This window comes from Spermophilus citellus (assembly GCF_964194105.1).
Source record: "Spermophilus citellus genome assembly, chromosome: 18".
In the NCBI taxonomy this organism is placed as follows: domain Eukaryota; kingdom Metazoa; phylum Chordata; class Mammalia; order Rodentia; family Sciuridae; genus Spermophilus; species Spermophilus citellus.
In genome coordinates this window covers 67,899,856-67,925,563 of record NC_138200.1, presented here as the reverse complement: position 1 = coordinate 67,925,563, position 25,708 = coordinate 67,899,856, and the positions used below count along the sequence as shown (strand labels likewise).

The 25,708-nt window shown below is 51.1% G+C and overlaps 1 protein-coding gene across 10 annotated transcripts in view; it reads right to left on the bottom strand.

The window, feature by feature from the left end:
• BANP (BTG3 associated nuclear protein) overlaps positions 1-25,708 on the bottom strand; it is an 85,506-nt gene that overhangs the window by 20,406 nt on the left and 39,392 nt on the right. For 6 of the 10 annotated variants that reach the window (XM_081275630.1, XM_081275634.1, XM_081275635.1 and 3 more), the window contains 5 exons: positions 22,308-22,424; positions 20,573-20,748; positions 12,272-12,511; positions 7,075-7,242; positions 581-711 (listed from right to left, as the gene is read on the bottom strand). In XM_081275630.1, coding sequence (XP_081131756.1) covers positions 581-711; positions 7,075-7,242; positions 12,272-12,511; positions 20,573-20,748; positions 22,308-22,424 — 832 coding nt within the window. The remainder of the gene's footprint in view (positions 1-580; positions 712-7,074; positions 7,243-12,271; positions 12,512-20,572; positions 20,749-22,307; positions 22,425-25,708) is intronic. The other 4 variants (XM_081275637.1, XM_081275638.1, XM_081275639.1 and 1 more) reach the window with 1 other exon arrangement.

Here is a 25,708-nt window from a genome sequence, read left to right as displayed (position 1 = left end):
GCATAAAGAATTCCAAGCCGCTGAGGCAAGTCTCATGCTGGGAAGTGACCACTGGAAGCCCCTGCATGTGAGCCCATTCTGTCCCATAACCCTAGGTGTGGATTACCCACAAAAGGTTAAACTGAGCCACATATGTGCTACTTGCAGTAACACTGAAACACTGTTCACAGCATTGAAAACTTGGGACATCATGAGTTACACAATCCCAAAGAAATGCTATGCAGGAATAAAGGCCGTCGTTCCCATTGAAGGAAGGACCTTTTCTTCCCTCGGGAGAAGGGCATCTGAGTCTCGGAACTGAGAACTATTCCCTCCTGGGAGGACAGGGACCCTCAAGTGGCCAGGACCTCAAGCAGGTTGTGCACATGTAGATGATGCCCACATTCTTACAGGACAGAAGAGGAGCCACGAGGGACCACTAGTCATCCTGTAAGGTGCTTTTCCGTGACAAGGCCATCAATAACTGCCATCACCCACGAGCTCCAAGAGCTCATATTACAATCACTTCATCCCGTGCTGCAGGTGTCCCCCCCAGTCCCCTCCCCAGTCTTCCCAGTCGCGTTGGCGAGAAGATACATACTACTTGCACCTGCCCGTCCTCTCCAATCTGGTGGATCTGCACCTGCTGTGCGTTGGCCAGGGCGTAGTGCAGGGCCTGCGGCTGCGGCTGCTGGAGCTCACTGGAGGGTGGTGGGGTACCCAGCATGGTCTCTGTGGGAGCACAGGAGTGGGAGCACAGGGCGTCACACAGACAGCCTCAGTGTAGGTCCCTTCTGCCCCTCAGTTCACATAAGACACACCTCACCCCTTGATGTGGATCAGCAGGTCCCCAGTTTCCTGCACGGTCACTAATAGTAAGTTTGGGATAACTGAAATTTCTGACCCAAGACCAGAGAGTGTAAAAAATCAGGGCCACTGTCATAACAAACCCCTGCTACTCGCGTAAGCCTGTCACATGAACAAAGAGCACCAGACGTCACTGCAGGGCTGAAAAGACAAGACCCAATGGTGTGAAGCCCTGTTTGGGCCATCAGCCCATCGTGTCTGCCCCTGGAATGTAATGGTGACTAGGGAAGAGGTGCCACTGCACAGTGTGCTCACCAAGGGAGGGACAGCATGCCACACTCTGCAAAGGGAGGGAGGAGAGGGCTCCGAGAGTCTTCACCACAGGGGAGTGGCACACGTCTGCAGACACGAGCAGGCCTGGCTCACAGCACGATTCATGCTCACATCCAGCAGGACTTGGTGTCCCGTCACTACCTACCACCGCTACATTTTTATCTGCTAAACTATTTAATTTTTAAAAAGTAATAAACAGGGGAAAGCCTCATCCACTCAGACACACTTCAAAAACAAAATTTTACTTTCTATGTTTACCCAAAGTAAGATATATTTGCTTTGATATATGTTCATTTTAATGGTAATGGTCCCTCCATCCAAATTTTCCAACACACTTAGAACATTAAGGGCTTAAGAAATTTTTAGTGCATATATATTTTTCTTGTAGAGAGTTATGATTGATCAATTAAAAAACATTTAAACATAAAAATATATTACAGTGGGAGAAAATTTTGTGAAAAAAAGTTAAATGTTAATATGAATAGAAGAAAAATGAAGAACACAATAACAATTCTGTGGGGGTGGGGGTGTACACACGGCACACTGCTTGGCACACTACTCGGTGAATGTGAGCCTGGCCCCAGCTGGACGTGTGCTCTGCTCCACCACTGAGCCACCTAGCACTCTAAAGCAGCTCCTAGTAGGCATCAGACTGCCAAGGCATGTAGAGTCTACTGAATACATTTCTTAAAGTAACATAACAATAATAAGATGATAATATTTGCAAAATGATAAAAATTATATTTTTTAATTACTTCAAACAATATCAAAAAATTTTAAATGGCCATTTTTTAACAAGTTGTGGCTCAGTGGTAGAGCGCTTGCTTAGGATGTATGAGGCACTAGGTTCGATCCTCAGCACCACATAAAAATAAATACATAAAATAAAGGTATTATATCCATCTACAACTAGAAATTTAAAAAAAATTTTTTTAAAAAATATGCAAGGAAGCCGGCCTATAATTCCAGCCGCTCGGGAGGCTGAGGCAGGAGAATCATAAGTTCCAGGCCAGTCTCAACAACTTGGTGAGATCTTGTTTCAAAATTTAAAATAAAAAGGGCTGGAGATTGTCTCAGTGTTAAACCACCCATGGGTTCAATTCCCGGTACCAAATACAAAAAGCAAGAAAAAACATTTCAAACTTCATTATGAGAGGTACAAGAGCTAAATATTTAGAGAACACTACAGCAGCTAATAAGAGCTTTATGACTGAACAGACTCCCAAAGTATTTCTGCTCCAATTGGAAAAAATAATAATAATAATCAATGGAGTTTGATGGTTTCCAATGGTTAAAAATATGCCTAAGAAGAATGGTTCTACTCATACGTAGAATTCTAAAAAAAATCCTAGAAGATAGGATTTGTTAGTATGATACAAATGATTTCCAAACGGAAGATTCAAATCATTGAAATTACCATTTGATCAAGGGCTCACCACAACTGTATAATGTAAAGACTTAGTTAAATCCATAGTTTAAAGCAGAGTAATTTTAACATCTAGAGCAAAAATCTGCACTGGCCACTTGTTTGTGATCAGGAGCTACAGCAGTGACCAGAGGTGAACATGCTCACACCAGCGCAGGTCAGAACTGCACTGAGAAGGTAGCGGGCTGCCATCCAGAGGGACAGGGAGCCACAGACAGGGCCCAGCCAGGGCCTCCCCACCTCTCCTGGCCTGGCTCCTCCCAGCATCCAGAGCACTCACTGAAGGAAGCAAAGGCAGCCGTGCACAGAATGCAGGCAGTGGGCTTCAAGAGAGGGTACTCTTCAACTCTAAACACTGGCCACTACTGTACAGATGCCCAGCCACGGTTTCCAACTCGCCAATGAGACTGTTGTTTTTTTTTTTTTAAACCATTTATTTTTCAGTTGTAACTGGACACAATACCTTTATTTTATTTATTTATTTATCTTTATGTGGTGCTGACGATGGAACCCAGGGCCTTACATGTGCAAGGCTAGCACTCTGTCACTGAGCCACAACCCCAGCCCTTACTCAGTGTGTTTTAAACAGTAAAATTAAGCCACATTAAACTCAAGCATGTGTAAACATCTGGGCGGTGTTGCCAGATAGCATGGAACAGTGCTTTCATAAATCAGTTTTTAGAAATTCTCTAGAAACCAGTGTACTATGACTTGTATTCAATCTGGCAATAACAGATAATCTTTAAACAGATTATCCTTGGCACAGGATCCCACCTACAGTATTTATTTGTTTCGAAGTTCCTTTTCTGTTGGTTGAGAATTCAAAGGTGAACGAGACAACCCCACTGAATTACAACCTCACTGAATAACTCAGTAAAATGTAATTAAGCCAGAATTGTGCCTTAATTACATTTTACTGAGTTATTTCTGTCACCAAAATAGCTTTGTTAGACCAAGAGTAGACACAAAATGAACAATGGCAGATTCTAGAAGTCCCTTAAAGTAATGATTAAGTCCACTGAAGTTCACAAAGCAGAGAACTTTAAAAAGAAGGTGCTCTCTGTCCTCAACTCACCCGGCACTGTGAGGGGGCACTGTGAGGGGGGGAGGAGCCTGGGCCTGGGGCGGCAGCAGCAGCCAATGATCAGAAGCCACACTGACTGCTCCCCTGAAAAGGGAGCACTTCAAGCCACAGGGACACCCCATGCTGACCACCCTCAGCTGGGGTCTTGGCGACTGGCCTTGCCCTCTAGAGTTCACTCCTACTCCAAACACTGGGCACAGAAGGCTGATGGGGCAGTGCTGCTTTCACTAGGATGGAAGCTGGAGACAGCTGCCCAAAGAGAAGGGTGAGGAAGGCCCTGCCCCTGGTACAAGGCCTCGCCTCTCTGAAAAAGCCACCTCAGTCAGCCCGCTGCCAGGGTCCCCCAGACATGGCTCAGATACTGAAGACCCACCGCCCTGCGGCCAGCTGTGCCCCTCAGAGACCAGCATACTTAGTGTGAAGAGACCCACAGCATCTTAGAGAAACACTGACATCTTGATAAACTATCATTAAACCGAGTCAGAGAACACTGAGGACTGAAAGACAGACACTGATAAGTCAAAACAAAGACAAAAACAACGGTAAGACAAGAAAAACCACAGACCACCTGAGCTTGAGAGAAAGGCATCTCAGTCTCCACCTGCAAAGTCAGCAGTGGACCTGAAGGTCAACCTGCCCAAGACCCTACACATTCCAATGCACAGCCTGGCTCAAGGGTGAGCATGGCTGGTGTTGTGGTTGTCGCTTGGGAGCTGGTTAGAAACAGAATTTCAGGTCACTGCCGTGGTATCTGAATCAGAATCTGAATGCAAGGTTTTTCCAAAGCGGTCCACCTGCAAGTGGAGCTTGCAGAAGGCCGGTCCCACACCTAGTCCACCTGAGCACCAAGTCCCAAAGCCATCCACCCGACAGCTGGAAAGGTCTACAGAACACGTTAGGAAAACATTCATGAAGAATAGGAATGGGGTGCTGGCCGTGAGACCCCATGATGAACAAACCCAGCTGGGCTGCATCTGCCTCCCATGCCTACTGGTGCTGTGCCCCTCTCAGCATCCCACCCAAAGCAGCCCAGTTCATCCAGGGGCCACTTCTCCAGGCACCAAAAGGACCAATCATACCCTGAGGTCTCAATTTCAAACCCTTTAGCTTCCAAAGACAATGGCCCCGCATCCCAGCACTACCACAGAACCTGTCCCTGAACAGTCCTTTCAAAGGCTCTGAAACATTCTGTGACAGGGGCAGGCTAGCCAGAGGCAGCAGCACCTTAATGTGCAAGGTGCCCCTGCCACAGCAGGACTCGGGGAGCTCAGGCGCCTGAGCACAGAACAAGGAGTCCAGCCTTGGGCGAGGAGGCCCTGCTGCCCGTCCCTGTGCTGACGCATTTCTCCTCCTCAGACACACCCCAGGGATCTTCAGTGCCCTAGTAATGCAGGACACCACATCCAGTAGTTTACAGATTTGTGAGGAGACTGTCCCTGACTAGGAATTTAACTTAGGTCCAGCCCTACCAAATGACATGAGTGAAATCAAGAATGGCACTGTGCCCTGGTAACCCCGCCCACACGGTCCACATCCAGAAGTCCACTTGGCGCTTGTGTATCTTCTATTCTTTACTTCCACTACATTCCTGCTCCCCCTTAAAATGCTTTAATAGACGTGTTAATGCCTGGTCTGTTCGTTTGCTGGTTTTGCTGGTCACAGTCTCCTTCCCTCTGGTTCTTTTGATTGGATATTGGGCCTTGTGCCTTTTTCCATGTCAGGTGTCTGGACTGTGGCAACTTTTCTCTGGGGACAGTTCAGCCTGAGCAGGCAAGGCCTTCTGGTGCCCCTGCTATAAGCTGGACTTGTCACAGAGGGTTCTGCATTCTGTCTTGTGGGAACCGGACGCCTCTCAGCCCAAGTGAACTTAGGAACCTCCCTCTGGGCAAGTGCCTCTAGGACTCACACAGGCAACAGAGAGCCCGCCCTCTCCCCACAGCTCTCACTGCCTCAGCCCCTCACAGCCCCAGCCCGGCTGTGGGCTACACCTGACAATCCTCACTGCTTCACACTCCAGAGGGGTTCGGAGTGGGGGCAGGTCCCACTTCCTTCTTTCAGGGAGCACAGGCCTGGCCACCTGTTGCCCAACATCCACAAAGCAGCTTCTCGGATCCTGTCCAGGTGTCTATAGGAGACTTCACTCTGGCCCTGCTACTGCATGGTCACTAAAAGCAGAAATCTCCACCCCTTGAATTAAACAGCATTTTAAAAACTATAAAATTAATACAGTGTTCACTGGAAATAACGTGGAAGCCAGAGTCAAACACAAAGACATAAATGAAATAAAAACCGTAACCCCAATAACTAGAGACAGCCACTGCCAAGATAAGCACACACAGACTCCAACGCCTTCTCCACGCCTCCACGCTTGGACAGAGTGGGGACACAGGTGACCACAGCTTCCACACCTGCCGCCTGCCGCCCATCGACAGGATCTCGTCCCTGCCTGGAGCCACGACTCCCGCTGCTGTGTCCATGCCACAGGCTCCCTCTCTGTCCTGTGCAGAACGTCACCAGCACAGTTCTCCTCCAGGTCCCGCAGAGCTGCCGTGACAGGACTCCTAGCCAGGGCAGCAAGGCCTGATTCCTCCTGCACAGCTTCTTCCTGCAGCCACTCACAAGAGCACTGCCCAGGTATGGCTTCTGTGGCCTACACAGCAGCCACATCCATCTCAAGGTCCTGGGCAATAGCCAAGGCTGAGGTCTGATGACCCCCCCAAAACAGCCAGGAGGAGGCCGCTTCCCCAAGGATGTGCACACAGATCCAGGTGATCTGCTCTGCAGCTCCCAGAAGAGCGTCTCCAATCAAGGAAGCACTTGGGAGGGCCACCCCGTCCACTGCCGAGCCCTCGGGTTCCTAGAGCTCCTGCCAAGGAAGCTGCTGTGGGGAGTCTAGGAAAATTATTTAATTCAAATACTCTAAGTGTTTTGAGATGTCTCAGGTGAAAGGCAACAGAAAGGCAAAGTCGCACAGCATGGCTGCAGGGAGTTCTTCAGGGAAAGCCACTCTCCAGCAAGGCCTGCGGGGAGGCGAGACTGCTCGACTATTTGGAGAAGTCTGGGTCCGTAAACTCGAAATCAGAAAAAAGAGAAAAACAATTTGGTACTCCCCCAACCCTCCACTTGCAGTCACCTGCAAATAACAACGATAGTGTTGCTTGTGTCGTTAAGTCAGCCAGACGCTCAGGAGCTCCACGGCAGCAGGAGAGGAGGGTCTGAGCAAACCCTCCCTCTGCTCCGGAGCCCACAGGGACTCGGGGCCGAGGGCCAGGGTGTCCCTTGGTGAGATAACCAGGACAGGGCTACTGTGCTCTCTCAGCCTCACCACGCTCACTCATGGACCCAGAGGGAAGGGTCCCGGGGCCACTGCAGACTCAGCTAGGGGGAGGCCTCCCCCTGCACTGAGCCCCAAGGCTCCACTTGCACCGCCTGCCACAGGGCCTACCTGAGGCACTGTACGAGGACGAGGACGGAGTCCTGCGCGAGAAGCTCTTGACCGCCAGGCTCTGGCCTCGCTGTTTTCGCCGCCATGCTGTCCGGCATTTGGAGTCAATGCTCTGTTTGATTCGATACCAGTCAGACTCCGTGATTCCAAATTTATAGAAAAGGTGACCTGGAAGAACACATCCCAAAGAGAGCAGTGAGGTGCAGCCTTCCTCCAGGGCCCTGCTGTCTGGGAGTGACCTGAACACTGAAGTGGCCAGCTGCCAGAGCTCAGCTACCAAAGAACAGTCGGGGGATAAGTGGCCTTCCAAGACCAGGTGCAGGCTCACCTAGTTATACCTCCTTCCAATCCACTTAACTTATAAAGGACCTGGCCCAACTGCATGCTGGGTGAAAGAGGTGTCAGGCTTGCTGCAGTCCCATCCCCCGTCTGCCCCCAAATCATGAACAGTATCTCATGTCCCAAATGCCAAGAGAATCAAATCAGGATCCCAACAATGCAGTCAGATCTGGTTTTCCAAAACTGCACTTGTTACTCCTCTGCCCTCTCGGCTACCCCAGCCCTACGGAGCCCGATCCCCAACAGTCCCACCTGCCCTCAGCCCCTGCTGCACCACCCTCACAAACACTGGAGCTGAAATGTGTCTCCCTGTGCACATGCCCAGCTATCCCATCGACACAGGGAGATCGCAGCAGTCTAAGGCTCTCTTCCGGCACCCTTCCGGCGCCCTTCCAGCGCCCTCAGCTCTGACACTCGCTAATGGACTCCCACACCTTTTCACCTTTCTCCTTGAACACAACACCTCTAGGACAGGACTGTGTTGTGCAGTGCTTCTGCCCTGGCACCCCTGCACACCTGGCAGAAGGGCACTACCTACACTCCAACATGAAGCAGGGATGGGGCAGGTGGACGTGCACCTTCCTGAAGAGCATCTTGGCAGAGCAAAGTGCCCACGGGCACCCATGTGGCCACTCTTCCACAGACAGCTCTCAGAGCATCACTGATGGGCATCCAGAGGAGCTCCCAGCCAGCTACGAGGAGACTAAGGGTCTGGAAGGCCCTTCCTGTACCCAGTGGCAACGTGGGGATCATGAGGCCTCTGTCCTTCAGCAGGTTCCTCTCTGCTGGCCATCCACTCCAAGGAAACAGATGATACTAAGAACTGTCATGGTCCGACGCTCACACTGAAATGCTGTTTTGAGAACCAAGAGCCCTGGGTTTGAACCATCCACTGAGAGTTAACTACTGCCCTGTCCCCACACACCTGCTCCTGTGGGGAGCAAAACACCAGAAAACAAAGGAAGTGTTGGGTTTTTAAGTACTGTATTAAGTATCAGATGGTTTGCTGTTGTGGTGGTGGTGGTGGTTGTGGTGGTAGTGGTGGTTTTGAGAAGAGCTCTTGGCTTTTTATATGAGCGTGTCCTTAGGGCAGAAATGAATGGCAACCAAACTCTGTGACTAGATAAAAAGAAACTGGATGAAAATGGGGCAGGACCCCAGAATAAGGAAGAGCAACCAAAAGCATGGGAGCAACACTCATCATCTTACAGAAAAGAATATTTGTAAATTAAGCAGCAAATTTTGGGTCTTTGACTTTCAGGTCACCTCTAAAGAAATCACAGAATCATCACTCAATAAATACCTACTGAGTGATCACAGTGTGCTGCGTATGGCTTTACTGCAGGACAAAGCCTCACCAAGTCAGGACACCAAGCAGGACAGTAACCACTGCAGTGACAAGGACCCACTGCAGACCACAGCCACCAAAGAACCCACCACTAACCAACTACCTTATTGTCTGATTCATGTTTAACAACCTCAAGGAAAAAGAGTATTCACCTTCATGTCCAAGTCAAACACCAGGCAGGAGTGCGCAATGGCCTTACAATCCTGCCTTCCAGTGCCACGGAAGGGGGGGGGGGGGGGGCGCGGCTCCACTGTGGCCCTCAGCACAGCCCAGGCCCCAGCAAGATGCTCAGGGAGGCCAGGCCACCAAGCTGCTGCTCTGCTCAGGCTGCCCCACCGCTGCCTCAGTGCACTGGGGAGACAGCAGGCAGAAGACACAAAGAACAGAAGTTGCTGGCACCGGCCCTCGGGCACCTGCTACCCACAGAGCCACACTCAGCTCACTGGAAAGCAAGGTGGTGTACCCTTGCCACTGGCCGGAGCCACACCTGTCCACTGGGCTCAGGGGAGGCCCCAGCCAGCTCTCACCCTGCCCTTGCAAGCTGCCAGGCAGTCTACCCTGGGGCAGAAAACACTCCCCACCATGTAACTGCCTCCCCACCCTCCAGAACTCCTACTGTGGACATGTGTTCAAATCACAAAACCAGATTTCCAGCTCTCCCTGGCCAGCCTGGCTCATAGTGGACCTGAGAGGAGCTATGGGGGGACAGGGCAGAGGTAACACACAAGCAGAGCTCAGTCTCCTGTCCTCGGTGGGTGGCACACTCGATTTATCAGGCATGAAGGAATGATAAACATGATCCCTGTTAACAGAATCTCAAGTTTTCAGGAGAATGCAAAGCAGGAAACTGAGTGTCAGCAACTTATTTCTTGAAATTACAGACCTAACTAGATAGCAGCTGGCTTAGAAAAGCAACAGGAATCCACTCAGCTCTGAATGGGGAACTGAGCAATGTGTCCTCATGGTGACACTCCAGGCAGGCCCAGGCCCAGGCCCTCAATATCCAGAGCCTCCCTCACAAAGCCCAGCCGGTGTCCCACTACCACGACTGCACACGTGGGTAAGAAAAAGATAAGGCTCCTCAGCTTACCGAGCCCTGGTGCTGCTCTCTGCTGCCTGAGGGCACAGCGTCCAGGTCCCTGCCAATGAGGGGTCTTCTGCTGGTCTCCATCAGTCACAGGGACCTGACCTATGCCAGCTCTAGGTCAAACTAGGGTACTCATTGTGCCCTGCCATGCTGAGCAGGGATGGGCCAATGGGAGCACCTGTGCACAGCCATGTCCTGACCCCAAGGCACACATGGGCAGCCTCCCCTGTCACCACAGCAGTGGAGAAGAGACAGCACCCAACCAGCAAGTTCAGAAGAACCCACATCCCATACGGTAGGTTGAGCAGCATCCCCTCGAGTTCTCATCCTTCCGAGGAGCTCTGAGTGTGATCTCACTGGGAACCAGGGTCTGTGCAGATGTGATTCATTAAGTGAAAATTAGGTCACACCAGTCAGTATAACTGGTGTCCTTATAAGGAGAGGAGAAAAAGACAGCGGAAAACACTGGAAACAGGCCCTGGGGCAAGGCGGCAGGGCTGGGGCCAGGCTGCCACGAGGCGGGAGTACCAGGAAGCGTCAGCCACCAACAGAAGCCAGGAGAAAGAAAGCCCCAGCAGAGGAGGCACAGCCTGCCAAGAACTGGACCTTGGACACACGGCCTCCAGACCCATCAGAGAACCAACCCCTGGGCCTCCAGCCCCAAGTCTGCAGTGCTCTTTGCAGCAGTCCCAGGACCCCAACACACCCTGCAGGGTGCCCCAGGTGGGGTAGACAGATGGCTCCCCAAGGTAAGTGTGCCTGTGCCTTCTGCCAGGAGCTGCCTGCTGAAAGGGGGGACTGCAGCCGTCTGCAGGTCACCTGGGAGTGTGGGACTTTGTGCCAACCAAGCAAACTCCCACCAAGCACCAGGAGATCTCAGGGGTCCCTCATCCATACCAGCCTTCCTCACAGATGTCCCCAAGGGTCAGGGGGTGTCATGCTGATTGTGTTTCAATTCATTTCTGGCAACTTGCAGGTTAGGACTTGCTCTTCTGCATAGTTCAAGCAGAGGCTTATATCACCGATAGGAAAAGCTGTAAGAACCGCTCCTGCGCTCTCAATTCAAACAACAAGACACACTCTTTAAAAGAATGTTCCACGTTTTCTAAAGTCACGAGAATGTGCTACTTTTGACGGAGCACAAACTATTTCGTTATCTGCCCGAATTCTGGGAGGCCCACTGATCCTTGGGAGCCCTCACAAAGCCCACATCCCAGAAAGCAAGTCCCCCTTCAAATAAACATGTCCCTCATTTCAAAAGACAGTACTTAGAGATGTGACCTACCGTGTGTTTCAAAATGCAGATTTTTTTTGGGGGGGGGGATATTTTTTTTCTTTTTGGGGGGTGGTGGGGAGCGGGTACCAGGGATTGAACTCAGGAGCACTCAACCACTAAGCCACATCGCCAGCCCTATTTTGTATTTTATTTAGAGACAGAGTCTGAGTTACTTAAGGCCTCGCTAAATTGCTGAGGCTGGCTTTGAACTTGTGATCCTCCTGCCTCAGCCTCCCAAGCCCCTGGGAGGCGCATCAGCATGCACCACTGAGCCCAACAGGGGAAAATATTTCTGTCCACAAACAGGAAGGAGAAAAAAGTCTTCCCTAACTGGGATGGTTGTGGCTGTAGCCTTGAAGCTGTGGATGTCACGGCAGACTCTGAAGGAGCAACAGAGGGAGGCAGGGTGGCAATGCTGGTCTGCTCTTCATCAGTGGCTGAGCTGAGGCCTCAGGAGGTGGGCCTGTGCCCGTGTATGTGTTGTGTATGTGTTGTGTTGTGAGGTGCAATCAGCAATAAGTATCAAAGCAAGCACAGGGGGAAAAGGCAAATGAGCACTTGGAATGTTTCAGGGTCCACCTGAACACACACTGGTGCCTAACTTGCAAAGGCCTCGCTGACACAGGTGGCCCAGATGGACTCCCACTCATCCTGAGGGCTGCACCCAGCAGAGGGACCTGAGCACGCACTGCCCCTTCCCAGTGGCTTCACAGAGCCCACAGCAGCTCTGCCAAGTTTCTCCCCGTCACTGAGGAAGCTGAGGCACAGAGGCCATCAAGGGGCCAGCAGTCATGGGATGGGTCCTAATCAACAGCCTGTGCCCCTTCCCTACAAGAGACTGACTCCAGCAGGAGCTGCTAAGGAACGGAAGCGCAGTGAGTGCCAGTCTGGGGACTGCAGGGCAGAGCCTGTGCACACACTCCATGGCCTCAAGGCTCCTTGCTTCCCCTGGACCCAGACCTCTGGAGCTTCACCTGGTGTCTAAGCTCAGGACACACGGGCTGGGCACTCTGAAGGCCAACCCAGGAGCACATGACACAGACCACTGAGCCCAGCGTCCTCTCCAGCACTGCACACAGTTCACCAGATGCCTCCACAGCTCTCTCCACCCCCCCAGCCAGGCAGGAACTGGGACAGGCCCACTTACACCGGATCCCATAGATGGTGAGCGGGTCCAGCTGCTTCTTCCCATGCTTGCCCTGGCCGGAGAGGTTGGACACGGCCTGCACCTCACGGTGGAAAAGGTAGTCCAGCAGCGTGAGCGCCATCTTCTCGGCCGTTCGGCAGTTGGTGCTGATGTGCAGCATGTCAGAGGGGATGATGGCGCAGCGCACCCTCATCTCAGGATTGTTCTCATCGCCCAGCCAGGTGCCGTTGGGGTAATCCTCTGAAAAAGAGACGGGGTCCTCCGTGAGCCAGCTTCAGGGCATGCTCCAAATAAGTGCTCACATTCCAGATGGCCCCAGTGCTTGGCTCAAACAGGCTCAGGAAAGTTGACCCACAGCCAATCCCCCAACCTTCCTGTGGCTGCAAGAGGCTGGGCTCCAGTCTGACAAAGACAGAAAGGGTCATACCATGCCCACAAAGGTGACCTAGGTTGCTTGCTCCATTTCAAAAAGATGAATGTGGCAGCCTACATGGGGAAGACACTCTGCCCTGCACTCCAGGCTTCCTCGGGAGCTAGACCACCTTGTGACCTCTGTGAAGGCAGGACACTGAGGGCTGACCACTCGTTGGAAAGCTACCCAGCTGGGTCCTGCCCAAAGCTTGTGCAAACGACCAGGTGTGGCACACTGTAGGCCAGCAGCTGGAGCCGCTGCAGTGCCCTTGGGAGCAGTCCACGGCTCACACAGGCCCAGGTCATCCCGACTCGGGCAGAGAGGGCATCAAATCAGCTCTGGCTCAGACACCAGACTTTCTTTCCACCCCGGCAGTGCAATGAGCTTCGGGAAACAAGCCTCACGTCTTTCCTCTGCTTTAAGCTCTGCCACACACCCAGGCAGGGACGGGCAGAGGCAGCTGCTTGGCAAGGGCATCCACTTTTCCTGTGCATCCTCTTGACTGGGTGTGATGGCCACAGAGTGCACTTGTCCCAGGTGAGAGCTCAGTGCACCCATCTCCACTGTGACCTGCCTCTACAAGAGGCCATGTGACAGGCCAGCACCATTGTCATCTGCACTACAGGAGCCCCCAGGAACACGCCATCTCCGCAGGACACCCGAGTCCTGTCCCAGCATTCCAGACAGCCACCCCTCCCTTCCCGTGGCCTCCCTCTGGGCCTCTCTCTGTGGACAGTCCAGCAGTGAGTATGGCCCCTGCTCAGAGCACAGGTTCCCTAGCCTCTTCTCCAGGCCAAAGCTCCTTCCTCCCCACAAGTGTTTTCCTCAACCATGTGGTCACACTTCTTAACTCGCGATCTCCCAGGGAGGAGTGCAGAGTGACAGCTTGAACACATGCATTGGGCAGGTCTACAGTAGCAACATCCCCAGAGCCCAGGGCTAGCACACTCTGGCCACCTCTGACCCCAACTCCAGTGCGAGCCTCGGGCCCGCTGCTCTTCTCAGACAGCCTCACCCAGCTCCCTGAACCAGAGGACTGCCACGGAACATCAGGGACAGGCAGGGAGCCCTGTCCACGGAAAACATGGTCCCTGGGGTGGGGATAAAGCCAGGCTAGAAGCACTGCTCAGGGCGCCTCAGGCTGGGCTCCCTGGATGTAGCTAAGGATGGAAAACAGCTCTGATTTTCAGAACTGAGTAAGAGATGAAGAAGAAGCACCATTTCTCAGAGACACTGATGGTTCAGAAGTGGAGAGGCTGTGCCACGGGTACCAGCTTAGACACAGGCACTGTGGTGAAAACCAGCCATCCACTATTAGATTCAGCCTGTGAATAAAAAGTCAAGTGGACACGTGACTCAGAGGCACAGGGAGTCCCCGGCAGGGGTTGTCAAGGTATCACGGGGGAATGCTGAAGACTCCAACTTCCGGGGTACTTATTAACTGATCTGCAACTATGTCTTAGACAACCTAGTGCCTGCCACTGGGTGCAGTGCTCACCATCGAAGGCCTGGCTCAGTCACAGGTCTTAATTCTAAGGCACAGAGCTCAGCAGTCCAGTTGCAAAGCCAGGAGAGTCAGGGCTGGCTGCCCCAAGGATGGAGAAGGAAAGAGAGCTGGGACTTAGCCGAAGCTTCAAACAGGAGGTGTTATCACTGACACCGAGAATCTCTGCACTTAATACCTGGAGATTGGGAGCACAAGGACCCACTGTGAACATGCAGGGAGGGGCGGCAGCACCCTGTGCTGTCAGAAGCCGAGGCACTGGCTATACCTGCAAACACCACTGGGACCCAACCAGGCCAGCTGCCGCTCAGTCCTTCCAGAGACAATGTGGCTCCCACCCATCCTACCCCAGCACCCCAGCTGTACTGACCATCCCTCCACCCACAGCTCAGAGGAGCCAAGAGCAAGGGAGCAGGTTCTCACTTCCCAGACACACTGGTGGGCTCTGTCCTGTGACTCTGCCTCCCCAGGACCCCTCTGACCCTCAGCCGATGACTACAGTTTTCCTAAGCTACTTGTGAGTCTCCCTGTGGTCAGCACTGTGTCATACTGGAGGTCACTAGTCACACACCACAGTGTCCAGCAAAGCACAGTGAACAAACAAAAAAGGGCACTACTTTGTGTCCTGCTGAGGGCCTCAGGGCTGCTCAAAGACTTGGACTGAAGTCACTTCGCAGCACGACAGCTTCAGGCAGGAGAGCTCTTCCAGGCAACTTGCCGGCAGGTTTTCAGAGCAGATTCATTGTCATGAGCCAGTACTGGATGATAGTTTTCATCCACACCAAAAACTAACTTTCCTCTGGCCTTTGTAAAGGCCTGCCCAAACTGTTCACAAATCTTAAAAGCAATATACTGCCTGAGATGGGAGAAATGCTCTGACAACAAATGATAATCAGGAAACCAAAGTCAGTACCCACTGCTTTCTAGCCTGAGCAACTATGCACCAGCCCAGCAATGGACTAACCTTCACAGCAAAGAGTGTGCTTCTTCCCCCAGGATAGGGGAGTTAGGTTCATAAGATTTCCACGTGATCCATGAAATGTTACTGTTATGCTACTTACGATTATCTGCTCCATGAAAAGTACCGTGATTTGGGGTAGCCAGGACCCTCGGGCCAAGGACCCACTGACAATGAAGCCACGTTTGTACAACACACCCACACTGGACACCTGCAGCCAGAGCCCTACCACGTCACAACAGATGCTCATGACAGACCTTCATCCTTCTTTGATGACCACGCGAACCAGTGGTCATCAAAGAAGTATCCGGGATGGGAATGGGGGCCAGAAAGACTGCAAGGGAAGGACGTGCTCTGAACTGAGTGAAGACCCCAGGCCTGGAGGACACCACAAGAACCATCCTATTGGGACTTGATAATTATCTGACACAGAATTTGAGAATTTTAGAAATCCATTCCATTGACACTCCACAAGCTACAAATTACAGAGACATCAATTTAGAAATGAATATATTCTACCATTTTCTCTCAAAATGCCTTCTTTTCTTTACTTACCCCTCCACCATGGGCTACTTTTTTTCTTTTCTTTCTTTTTTTTTTTTTTTTTTGAGTGGGTAATTGTAAATCAACCAAACGATCCTATTATAAACATATTACTACTAATGTGCAAACATTACTATTTAGTCACTGATTAAAAAGACTAGGTCATGCAGTCATTCCAGAGGGAGGGTCCAAGGCCCTGCCATGGGCCCAGTTCTCTGTGGCTGGACACCTCTGACACCCTGGTTGCTCACAATGACACAAACAGCTAATGAGGTCAAAGTCTGAAGCATGATGTGCATCCTGCCACACCTGCCTCCTACCTTCCTTGGAGGCCATAGGTGAACTCCTACCTACTAAGCAGAATGTGCCACATGCTCATGACTAGGCCAAGTGTCCCAGGCTGCATGTCCCGCCACCCCTGGCACAGCAGAAACAGAGGCAACATGCTGGGCTTGAGACCACTCACATCCCAGGCCAGTCTGTCTGGAGTAACTCTGTTCCCTTAGGTCACCAGACTGACCCTGTCACTCTTCTCAGAGGCCGATTCATGATCCCATGAAAATGTGCTCATGTATAACAATTTATGCTAAAATACATGTAAGATAAATGTTCAAAGAATGTTTTTGGCAAAATTTCCTCCTTTGCATATGTATGGCTGACATTTTGTAAACACAGCAAATTGTTATTAATCTGACTTGGCAGTGCACAGAGCCAACAACATCCTGCAGGACACGTCTGCCAGCTCTCCTGACTGATGGCCTCTGAAAAAGAAGATTCCCAGCCTCTGCCTGGCTGCCCTTGCTCAGCACATCACAGTGCCAGAGGCCGCCGTGCTGGCTGCAGAGCACTCAGAACCTGACGGAGACAAGAAGTCACCAAAGTACAGTCAGCACCCAACTCTGATATGCAGGATGAGTCAAGTTTTGCAGGAATTATTAAATGCCTCCACTGCAGGAATTAAAGTGCTTTATTAGAAACCTAACTGAATTCCTTAATTTTGTGCATTTTAGCTAATTTGCTTCTCTAACTCCATCTGCCCACACTTCCAGTGCTCAATGACAGGAGTGCACCAGGACCCAAACCACCAGTGGAAGATAAACTCAAGAACTGAGTTTAGGGCTGGGGATGTGGCTCAAGCGGTAGCGCGCTCGCCTGGCATGCGTGCGGCCCGGGTTCGATCCTCAGCACCACATACCAACAAAGATGTTGTGTCCGCCGCGAACTAAAAAATAATAAATTTTAAAAAAAAATTCTCTCTCTCTCTCTAAAAAAAAAAGAACTGAGTTTAGTGGTCAGTGCTCTGAACAATTAAGAGTTACCTTCTTTCTCATTCAAATGAAGTTTACATCATCAACAAAAGTAAAAAAAGTAGGATAAAACTTGAGCTGTCACCTTTGCAGTATAATAAACTGACTCCAAGCCTGATGTAAAATGGCATTTGGAATTCTTAAGTAAACACTGCTTTGAGGGGTTGGGGCTGTAGCTCAGTGGTAGAGCACTTGCCTAGCATCTGTGAGGCACTGGGTTCGATCCTCAGCACCACATAAAAATAAATAAAATAAAGATATTGTGTCCATCTACAACTAAAAATTAAAAAAAGAAAACTGCTTTGAAATTCATGATTCTGTAGACTTCAGACACTTAAATACTTACACAAGACGACAAAAACAATCTGTACACTTGTAGCTCTTGGCTCTTACCAGGGACCACAGAAACACTCCAAAGACAAGCCTACTACCCAAGAGCACCCCGCATGTGTACTACTTCTCCAACAGGCACCTGCTGCCCTGATGCTCTCTGCCCAGCAGCTGCTCCAGCCAGGGCAGCACCCGTACTGGGCAGTTAATCTGTGTCCCAGCACGCATAAGTCCTACCGAAGGTCAGGGATGCCACTGCCCTCAACAGTGAGTTGATGAAAGAGACCTTCAGGACTAGCTGCTCTTCCAGGATTTACAGACACAGCAATCACTTAAAGAGGACCCTCCGTCTCCAAACAGCCTTCACCAAACCACTGAACCAACATGGCGGCTCCACTAGCCGAGTTCCCAACAGGACATGCTGCAGACATGACATGCTGCGGGCGCGTCCATCCCTCAGAGATCAGCAACAGACCCATCCGTGTCCTCTTGTGATGGCTGAGAAGGTGGAACTATCTGAACTCTGACCTTTCTTCAAAACAAAGTAAAATCTTAAACTGGAAAAATGTCTCTAGTCTGATCCTAACACCCCGTGCTACAGCTCAAGATCCCTGTGGCAGAAACAGCTTTCCACGTGGTCTTAACACTGTGCTCGAAGCCTCTGCTAAGAAGCATGTCTTAAAAATAAAAAATCAAATAAAGACATATGTCTTACATGGAGTGGCATCTCGCATTTAAAGAACCTGAACTCGGACGTAAAGAAAGGAGGTGAACAGCGCCATGTCCAGACACCAGTGCTCCCCACCTTCCTCTCAGCGCCAGGCAGCGCTTCCCCAGCAGACACGTGTGACGCTGACCAACCACACTCAGACAGAAATTTGTAAGGGGGAATTTTTGTTTTCAAGACTCCCAGGGATGTTTTGCTCTTTAGCTGGAGGGGTTTACACTAACTGAACCCAAGGCCTCCGTGGCTAACCAGACCAACTGCGCAAAATCCACGTGGAGGAGGAGAGCAACCCATCTCCCCTGCAGTCCTGCAGTGAGCCTCACAGGGTTCCACGAGGAGGGAATCGGCTGCACCCTCTTCTCCTCACACTTGGTGTAAAGGAGCCAGTTGCCCTCACCTGGCGGTTCACCCATATGTAAATACGTAAAGCAGCCACAAAGTGGAAGTAACTCAAATGCCCATCAACTGACAAAGGACAATGCTATTCAGCTACAAATGCCACAATGCTATGCAGCTACTGCTGCAGGCCACCACCTGGACAGGGAGTCCATTTAGTGAAATGTACACAGCAGGCAAGCCCCTTGAGACAGAGGCGGGGCTGGAAGGGCGAGGGTGGAGGGGAGTCACTACTACAGGGCGAGGGTTTCTTTCAGAGAGGAAAAAACATTCTAGCTGGGACCAGTGGCACACGCCTATAATCCCAGCAACTAGGAGGCTGAGGCAGGAGGATGGAGTTCAAAGCCAGCCTCAGCAAAAGCAAGGCGCTAAGCAACTCAGTGAGACCATCTCTAAATAAAATACAAAATAGGGCTGAGGGGTGGCTCAGTGGTCGAGTGCCCCCGAGTTCAATCCCTGGCACCCACCCCACAAAAAACAGTTCTAGAATTAGATAAAGGTGATGGTTGTATCCTTATGAATACACTAGCCACCATGAAATCAGCCACCTCTGTCCCTGTCACAAGTACCCAAGGTAAGACAACTGAGGAGGAAAGATTTATTCTGGCTCAGGGTTTCAAAGGGTTTAGTCCATGGTCACCTGGCCCCTTGGCTTTGGTCCTGAGGTAGCACAGCATGTCATGGAGGGAGCACAGGCAGAGGCTCACCTCAGGGTGGCCCCTCCAGGAAGCAAAGAGAGCCCAGTCCTTTCATGGGCACACCCCATGACCTAACATCCTCCCACTAGGCCCCGCCTCTTAAAGGCTCCACACCTCCCAATAACACTGCAGACCCCAACCAAGACTTCCACAGGTGCCCGTGGGGGGCATTCCAGAGCAAGTGTCACAACCACTGAAATGGATGCTTTAACACAGTCGACTTTATGGTATACAAGCTTTTTTAAAAAGGTTACCTCTTTTTTCCTCACTGTTCTGCCATCTAACTCCTAGCAATTTAGTGGAAGTAAAAGCAGTTTCTGAAAAAACATTTAATCAAGAGTTTCAGCCGCGGTAACCAGTTTCTCTAACAGAAAACTCTTTGTTAAGCTGACAAACCTACATCCTGTTTACAGGAAAAAACCAATAACTGAGATGGGGAAGCAGGAAAACCTCCCTGGTAAATGAAACCCCGCCCCAGAGCTCTGCAGACACAGCAGAGTCGGCCTGGTTCTTGCCGTTCTTGTCGCTCTGTGCTGTTCTGCTGCAGTGCTGGGGTCAAATCTAGGGCTTTGTGCCTGTTGTTCACGCTGTGGTAACAATGTCACTTATGGTGGCTACAAAATTAGTCACAAGAGCAAATGAGGGCTCCAGGTGACATGAAGCCTTTCAAAGGCACATGAGGCTGTCTCCACAGGCCAAGAGACAGGCAAGAGGGTACCTCGGACCCCTCAGGAGAGAAGGACCGTCCCCACCTTGGGGCTCTCAGAAGCCCCGGGCAGGGGTCCAGGAAACAGACAGACCCAGCTACCAGCCTTCCCACCCGTCCGTGCAGACCCCGGTCAGGAGAGGCAGCGTGTGCCATAACTAGAACAAACAGCATCTCTCAGCCCAGCACGTCAGGGTCCACGTCCAGCTGCGGTGCAGAGTGCGAACCTGCGGCTGCCAGGGAATGAGGACAGGACAGGACTGCCACCAGCAGGGAGCATCAGAAAGTTGCTAAATGCATGACCTGGAAGTGACATCTGTATCAACATGGAAAGAGCCTACTCTAGAAAACAGTGAAAGGTGAGCTACAAAGTCATCAGGTGTACACGCGGGCACAGAAGGACCCCACACCAGGGACAGAGCCCAGGGGCACCTGACCATGCAGCACATCCCAGGCCGTGTACCGTTATTTGAGCAGGCTCCCACCAAGCTGCTTAGGGCCTCGCGGACTTCTGAACTGTCATTCCCCCTGCCTCGGCCTCCGCGGTCTCCTGGAGCATGCACCACCACCCAGTTTCAAGCTATTGCACTTCACCTTTATTTCTACATCATTTCACTTTTCTTAAAGACAATAAGTGCGAACTTCTTTCCTAAAATGATGAAAACAAGGCTGTCACAATCACTGTGCTGGCCAAGCAGAAAAGCAGCCCTAGGGACACACCTTCCGAGTTCAAGGTGATGAGGGTGACGTTGCTCCCGATGCTCTGGCTCCCCGGCTGGCCGCAGCTGGACACAGAGTCGCTGGCCTCCGAGCCGCTCTCCCCGTCCTCATAGTGGCTGTCGTCCTGTCCCGGCACCTTCACCACGATGGTGTTCTGCCGCCGCCCGGGAACAGCGCTGGCGGGAAGCAAGCACAGCAGCCTGTGGTGAGAGTGACTTGGGCAACACGCCGAGGTCAGCCCTGACTCACTGGACAGTCCTCTTCCCGGTGACCACAGCATCTGACTGAGCATGGACCAATGGACCAATGTCTCCCCACACAGCTTTTCTACGAAGACTAATAGCAATTTAATGGAGAAACAGTCTGGGGCTGAAAGAAATGGTACGAAATAAAATGAAGGTTTAAAGAAAATATTTACACCACAAGAGAGGTGGATTGAGACTCACTGTGACTTGGGCCTGGAACACGGCTTTCTGGGTGGAGAGGCTATGCTATGAAATGCTGGCTTGAGTAAGAGTCATTTTTAGGGCTGTGTTGGAGGAAAGACAAAATGAAGAGGAAGGGAGCCCAGAGCTCCAGATAGCCCATCCCTCCGCTCAGACATCCGAGAGGTGACTCAGCCTCCAAAACCGCAATCACACTCCCAGTTATTCCCACGGACAAACCATGGTGTGGGTTTCTAAGGCCAGTTTCGAATCCCAGGAGTTCCCTGAGAGCTACTCTCATCACAAGGGCTGGTGGCATGCAGCAATGAAGTCCTGCCAACACAGCAGGGCCACAGGGCCAGCTGCAGAGAGCACTCTAGGGACTACTGATGACCTGCCTTCTAAATGGCCCTGTCAACATCCCTGACCGTGGCCTGCTCAGCACCCGGAGGGAAAGGAAGCACTAGTTCCCTGTTACAAAGTCAAAAAAGGCGTTTAAGGTCCTAGCTGTCCTCAGAGGGGGGAGCTGCCCATCACGCTTCCTAAAGTGGCTCCTCCACTCAGACCGACCGGCTGGACTCGGCCCAGCAGCCTGGCTGGCCTTTGGGCACCCCACCGCCCACCCTGAGACTGCAGCTGCTTCCTACAGGGCTGGACCAAGACTATGAGGAACCGGGACAAACCTAGAGGAGCAACAATCTGCAGAAGAGACTGAGAAAAAGCAAAACAGAACGTTGTGAAGACACAGATGGAAACGAAAAGCAACAATGACCCTTACAGGGATGTGCACAGCTCAGAGCATTGGGCAGAGGGCACCTGTGGTGGCTCCAGCCACCCCTGGGTGGGCACCAGTGCTCTCTGTCCACTCCCACTCCACCATACTTCCACTCAATGTGTCTCAAAAGAAAAGGGTGCAAGAAAAAGCCAGAAACTCAACATGCCCATCTCATTCAGCCAACTCAAGAGAGGTGTCTAGTTGCCTGACATGCTGCTTATAGGGACAGACAGAATGACCAACTGACCACTGTGAAAACACACTGCCATCCCCCTCCATCACGCATCAGCTCCAACACAGACGTCCCTTGGCCCCTCACTGTGTGGCTGTGAAGCAGGGTGTGGTCTCCTGGCCTACCCCCACTCCCACACTGAGCGCTGTACTGGCCCTCCTGACTGCACAGAACCAAGTTGTGCCTGCCAGGATCACCCGGGAACAGAGAAGGACCACGTGTTTCAACCATGCCCTGGCTGGGGACATTGACTTATTCTCATCACAGAGGCAGGGAAAGGTGGGGTGGTGCGTGGCTACTGACTTGCTAATGATATTTTCCAGGGAATCCGGTGCCCTGTTGCTCAAGGGGTCTTCCATCTTGGCTACAATGGCGTTCTGCCGATCATTGTTGAGTATTACTGTAGTCTGGGGGACGACGCTACGGAACAAAAGAATCACAAGAAAAAGAAGACCTTAAAACAACAACATTCATTGTCAGCACATCAGAGTCATTCAATACAGTCAGCTCCCAGTGCCTGCTGAGGGAAGAGGGAGGGAAGGAGGTGGTCCCAGGCAGGCCTCAATTAATTTGCACTAGCTAAGAATAAACTCAAGGGGAGCTTCTTAACTGAGAGTTTACCTTCCTAACTCACAGGCACATTCTGCGGGACAGCAGGGCAGAGGGTGCTTAAATAGTCTGTGCACAACAGGCAGAGGCACCGCGAGTTGTCCAGCATGGGTGTCACACTGTGAAAACCAGCCTGCCTTTCCCGACCCGTTCCAGCTGATGTCGATGTAGACCAGTGTCACTGCACACACCAGCACTAGGGAGCCAGGGGCAGCCGTCGCATCAGATAGCCAAAAGACACATAGTGTGTGCTACCTGCGGGCTCTCCTGAAAAGCACACAGGCCACAGCCACAGGGCCTTGGGCTGTGCTCTGAAGAAAAAAGATTCTAGGAAAGGTCAATGGCCACAACCCAGAAGCCACCAGAGCCAGCAACACCCTGGAGGAAGCACTACAGGCGTGCAACTGACTCCTGAGGCACAATCTCATTTGTATTTTCAATCATTAATTTTTCAACCCTTAGCACTTTATGGTCACAAGAAATTTTCTAAAGTATGCCTTGCTGTGATCTGTTGGGAAGCAAAAGAACTAGCACTAAAAATACAAAGTCATACTACCAGTGAATAAAACATCCTTTCCTAGGAAAAAAGACTGTTCATCTGTGATGGGCACACATGAAATCAGCCTGGCGTCACAGCCATATGACTGAACCACCCGCCTCAGGTACAAAAACAGCACCTCAGTAGGCCCCCAGTCTGTCACAGGACCACAGCTGGTTTTCCAAGACAGAACATCATTAAAAGGTATTATTATCTTTCGACCATTCTACTTGTTCTTTGGTAACACCTAAAGTAACCCACCAAACCATGATGAATTATCCACCGGGCAGGTATCAAAAGGAACCGGGTAGGGCTGGGGTTGTGGCTCAGTGGCAGAGCCCTTGCCTAGCACATATGAAGCACTGGGTTCAATCCTCATCACCATAGATAGATAGACAGACAGACAGACAGATAAACAAATAAAGGTCCATCAACAACTAAAAAAAAATATATATATTTTTTTTTTTTAAAAAAAGGAACCAGGTAATTTTTCCTTCCTTTTTTGCAGTGCTGGGAATGGAACTCGGGGCCAGGTGTGTGCTAGGCAAGTGCTCTGCCGCTGAGCTGCCTCACCCTCCAGGAGACTCTGACTATCTGATCACTGCAGCCAGGTTCAGCCTCCAACAATCTCATATGTGCCAATCAAGGGACTAAAATGACTTCTATGGGTTTGATATTTATGCAAGCCTATCAACTTTGAATTGTACCAAAGAATATTTAGTACAAAGAATATTTCATTTTTCAAAAGCTAAGCTATGGAACTTCCATAACACATGGAAGAGCAGTTGCCTGGCACACACAGGGCCCTTGATTCCATGCCTAGAATCACACAAAAAAGTAGTAGTTATCTAAGGGATGATATGAGAAAAGTATCACAATAATATTAAGTGCCAAAAATGCACAAATAAATGTAGATGTGCACGTATGTGCGCTGGAACCCTTTCCCAGAAACTGGGGTGGAAATGATGAACTTTCCTGGAGGGTCTGACATTCTGAACATGCCCATGCTTTCTCTCCAAGCCACAGGCTGGCCACAAGCCGTGTTTCCCCCTTTTCACTCACTACTTCTGGGGTGCCTGGGATGGAAAGGGATTTTGCAAACAGGATTAAAGTCCTCACTGGTCCACCCCAGTCCACCAAAGGAGAGATTATCCCGGGTGGTCCCTTCAGAGGTCTGTGTGCCCCCCAGCCTGGCCTCCAAACAGCTCCTGCCTGCAGGCCCAGACTGCTATGCCTTCCCCACCCATCCACAGACTCCACACCTGCTCAGCAGCCCACAAATGTGTGGGCAGTTGCTTGAAATAAATCCCTTGTGGCTTTAGAGTTCTCTCTCTCTCTCTCTCTCTCTCTCTCACTCACACACACACACACACACACACGCGTACACATGCATGCCCCCAACTGGTTTTGCCTCTCTGGTTGAGCCCTGACACATGTTTTAAATAATTACAGATTCACAGAAAGTTGTAGAAAAACAGCACACTGAGTCCTGTGAACCATTCCCCAGCATCCCCCAGTGGTGACACGTGTGTCATCTGTGCCACGGAAACAACCATAGGAAACAACCCTGAGGCGAGACCAGAGCCCCTGCCTGGACTTCACCATTTTCTGCACCTGTGTGTGTCGGGGTGTGCCTGTGGCTCTGGGCAGCTTGACCCTAGGCACACATCTGTGTAACCACACGGAAGCACAGCAAGGTTGGACCAGAGCCCAAATGCTTCTGTGACACACAGAGGAGACTTCCTGAAACAAAATCCACGCAGCAAGCTACTGAGCACTGCTTCCTACACATCAGAACTTTCTAAGGAAGTCGGAATCCCCCAAAGAGAGATTGGGGCCTTTTCTTACTTTTACAAGCCCTCCAGGTAATTCTGATGGGTGACTGTTTTAAAATCTGAACAAGAGCCATACACAGTGGTGCACACTTGTGATCCCAGCAATTTGGGAGGCTGAGGCAGGAGGATTGCAAGTTCAAGGCCAGCCTCAGCAACTTAGCAAGTCCCGGCCTCAAAACTAAAAATAAAAAGGGCTGGGGTGTAGCTCAGTGGTAGAGTACCCCTGGGTTCAATCCCTAGTACCACAAAATTACTTAATTATTAATTAAAAACAAAATTTTTTAAAAAGCTAAACAGCAAAACTATGCACATGAACACGCGGCACCATTTGGAGGTTCACTGTGCTCTCCGGGCTTCCTCTGGACTTGCACCCTCTCTGCTGAGCAGTTTACTTACAAGGCACGGGTCTGCCATGTGCAGGAGACCTGTGTCTCCTTGGTTCAAAGACCTCCACGGACCTTGAGAACCCTGGGACATCGCCGCACGGACTCGAGGAGCGCTTTCCAGAGGCGAGCTCTCCTGGCTCCACAGCTCATGCAGCTGGTCCTTGAGCCCAGCCAGAGCAGGCCCATGTCTACTATTATAGAAAATTAACTCTTCTCTCCCTTGGTTCATCATCCACCCAAACAAGGGCCATCTCAGGCTTTGTTCAAGTACATGGGGAAAAAAAAAAAAAGGCTACCAAAATCAAGACACAAAAGTACCCTCTTCTGGGCTAGGGC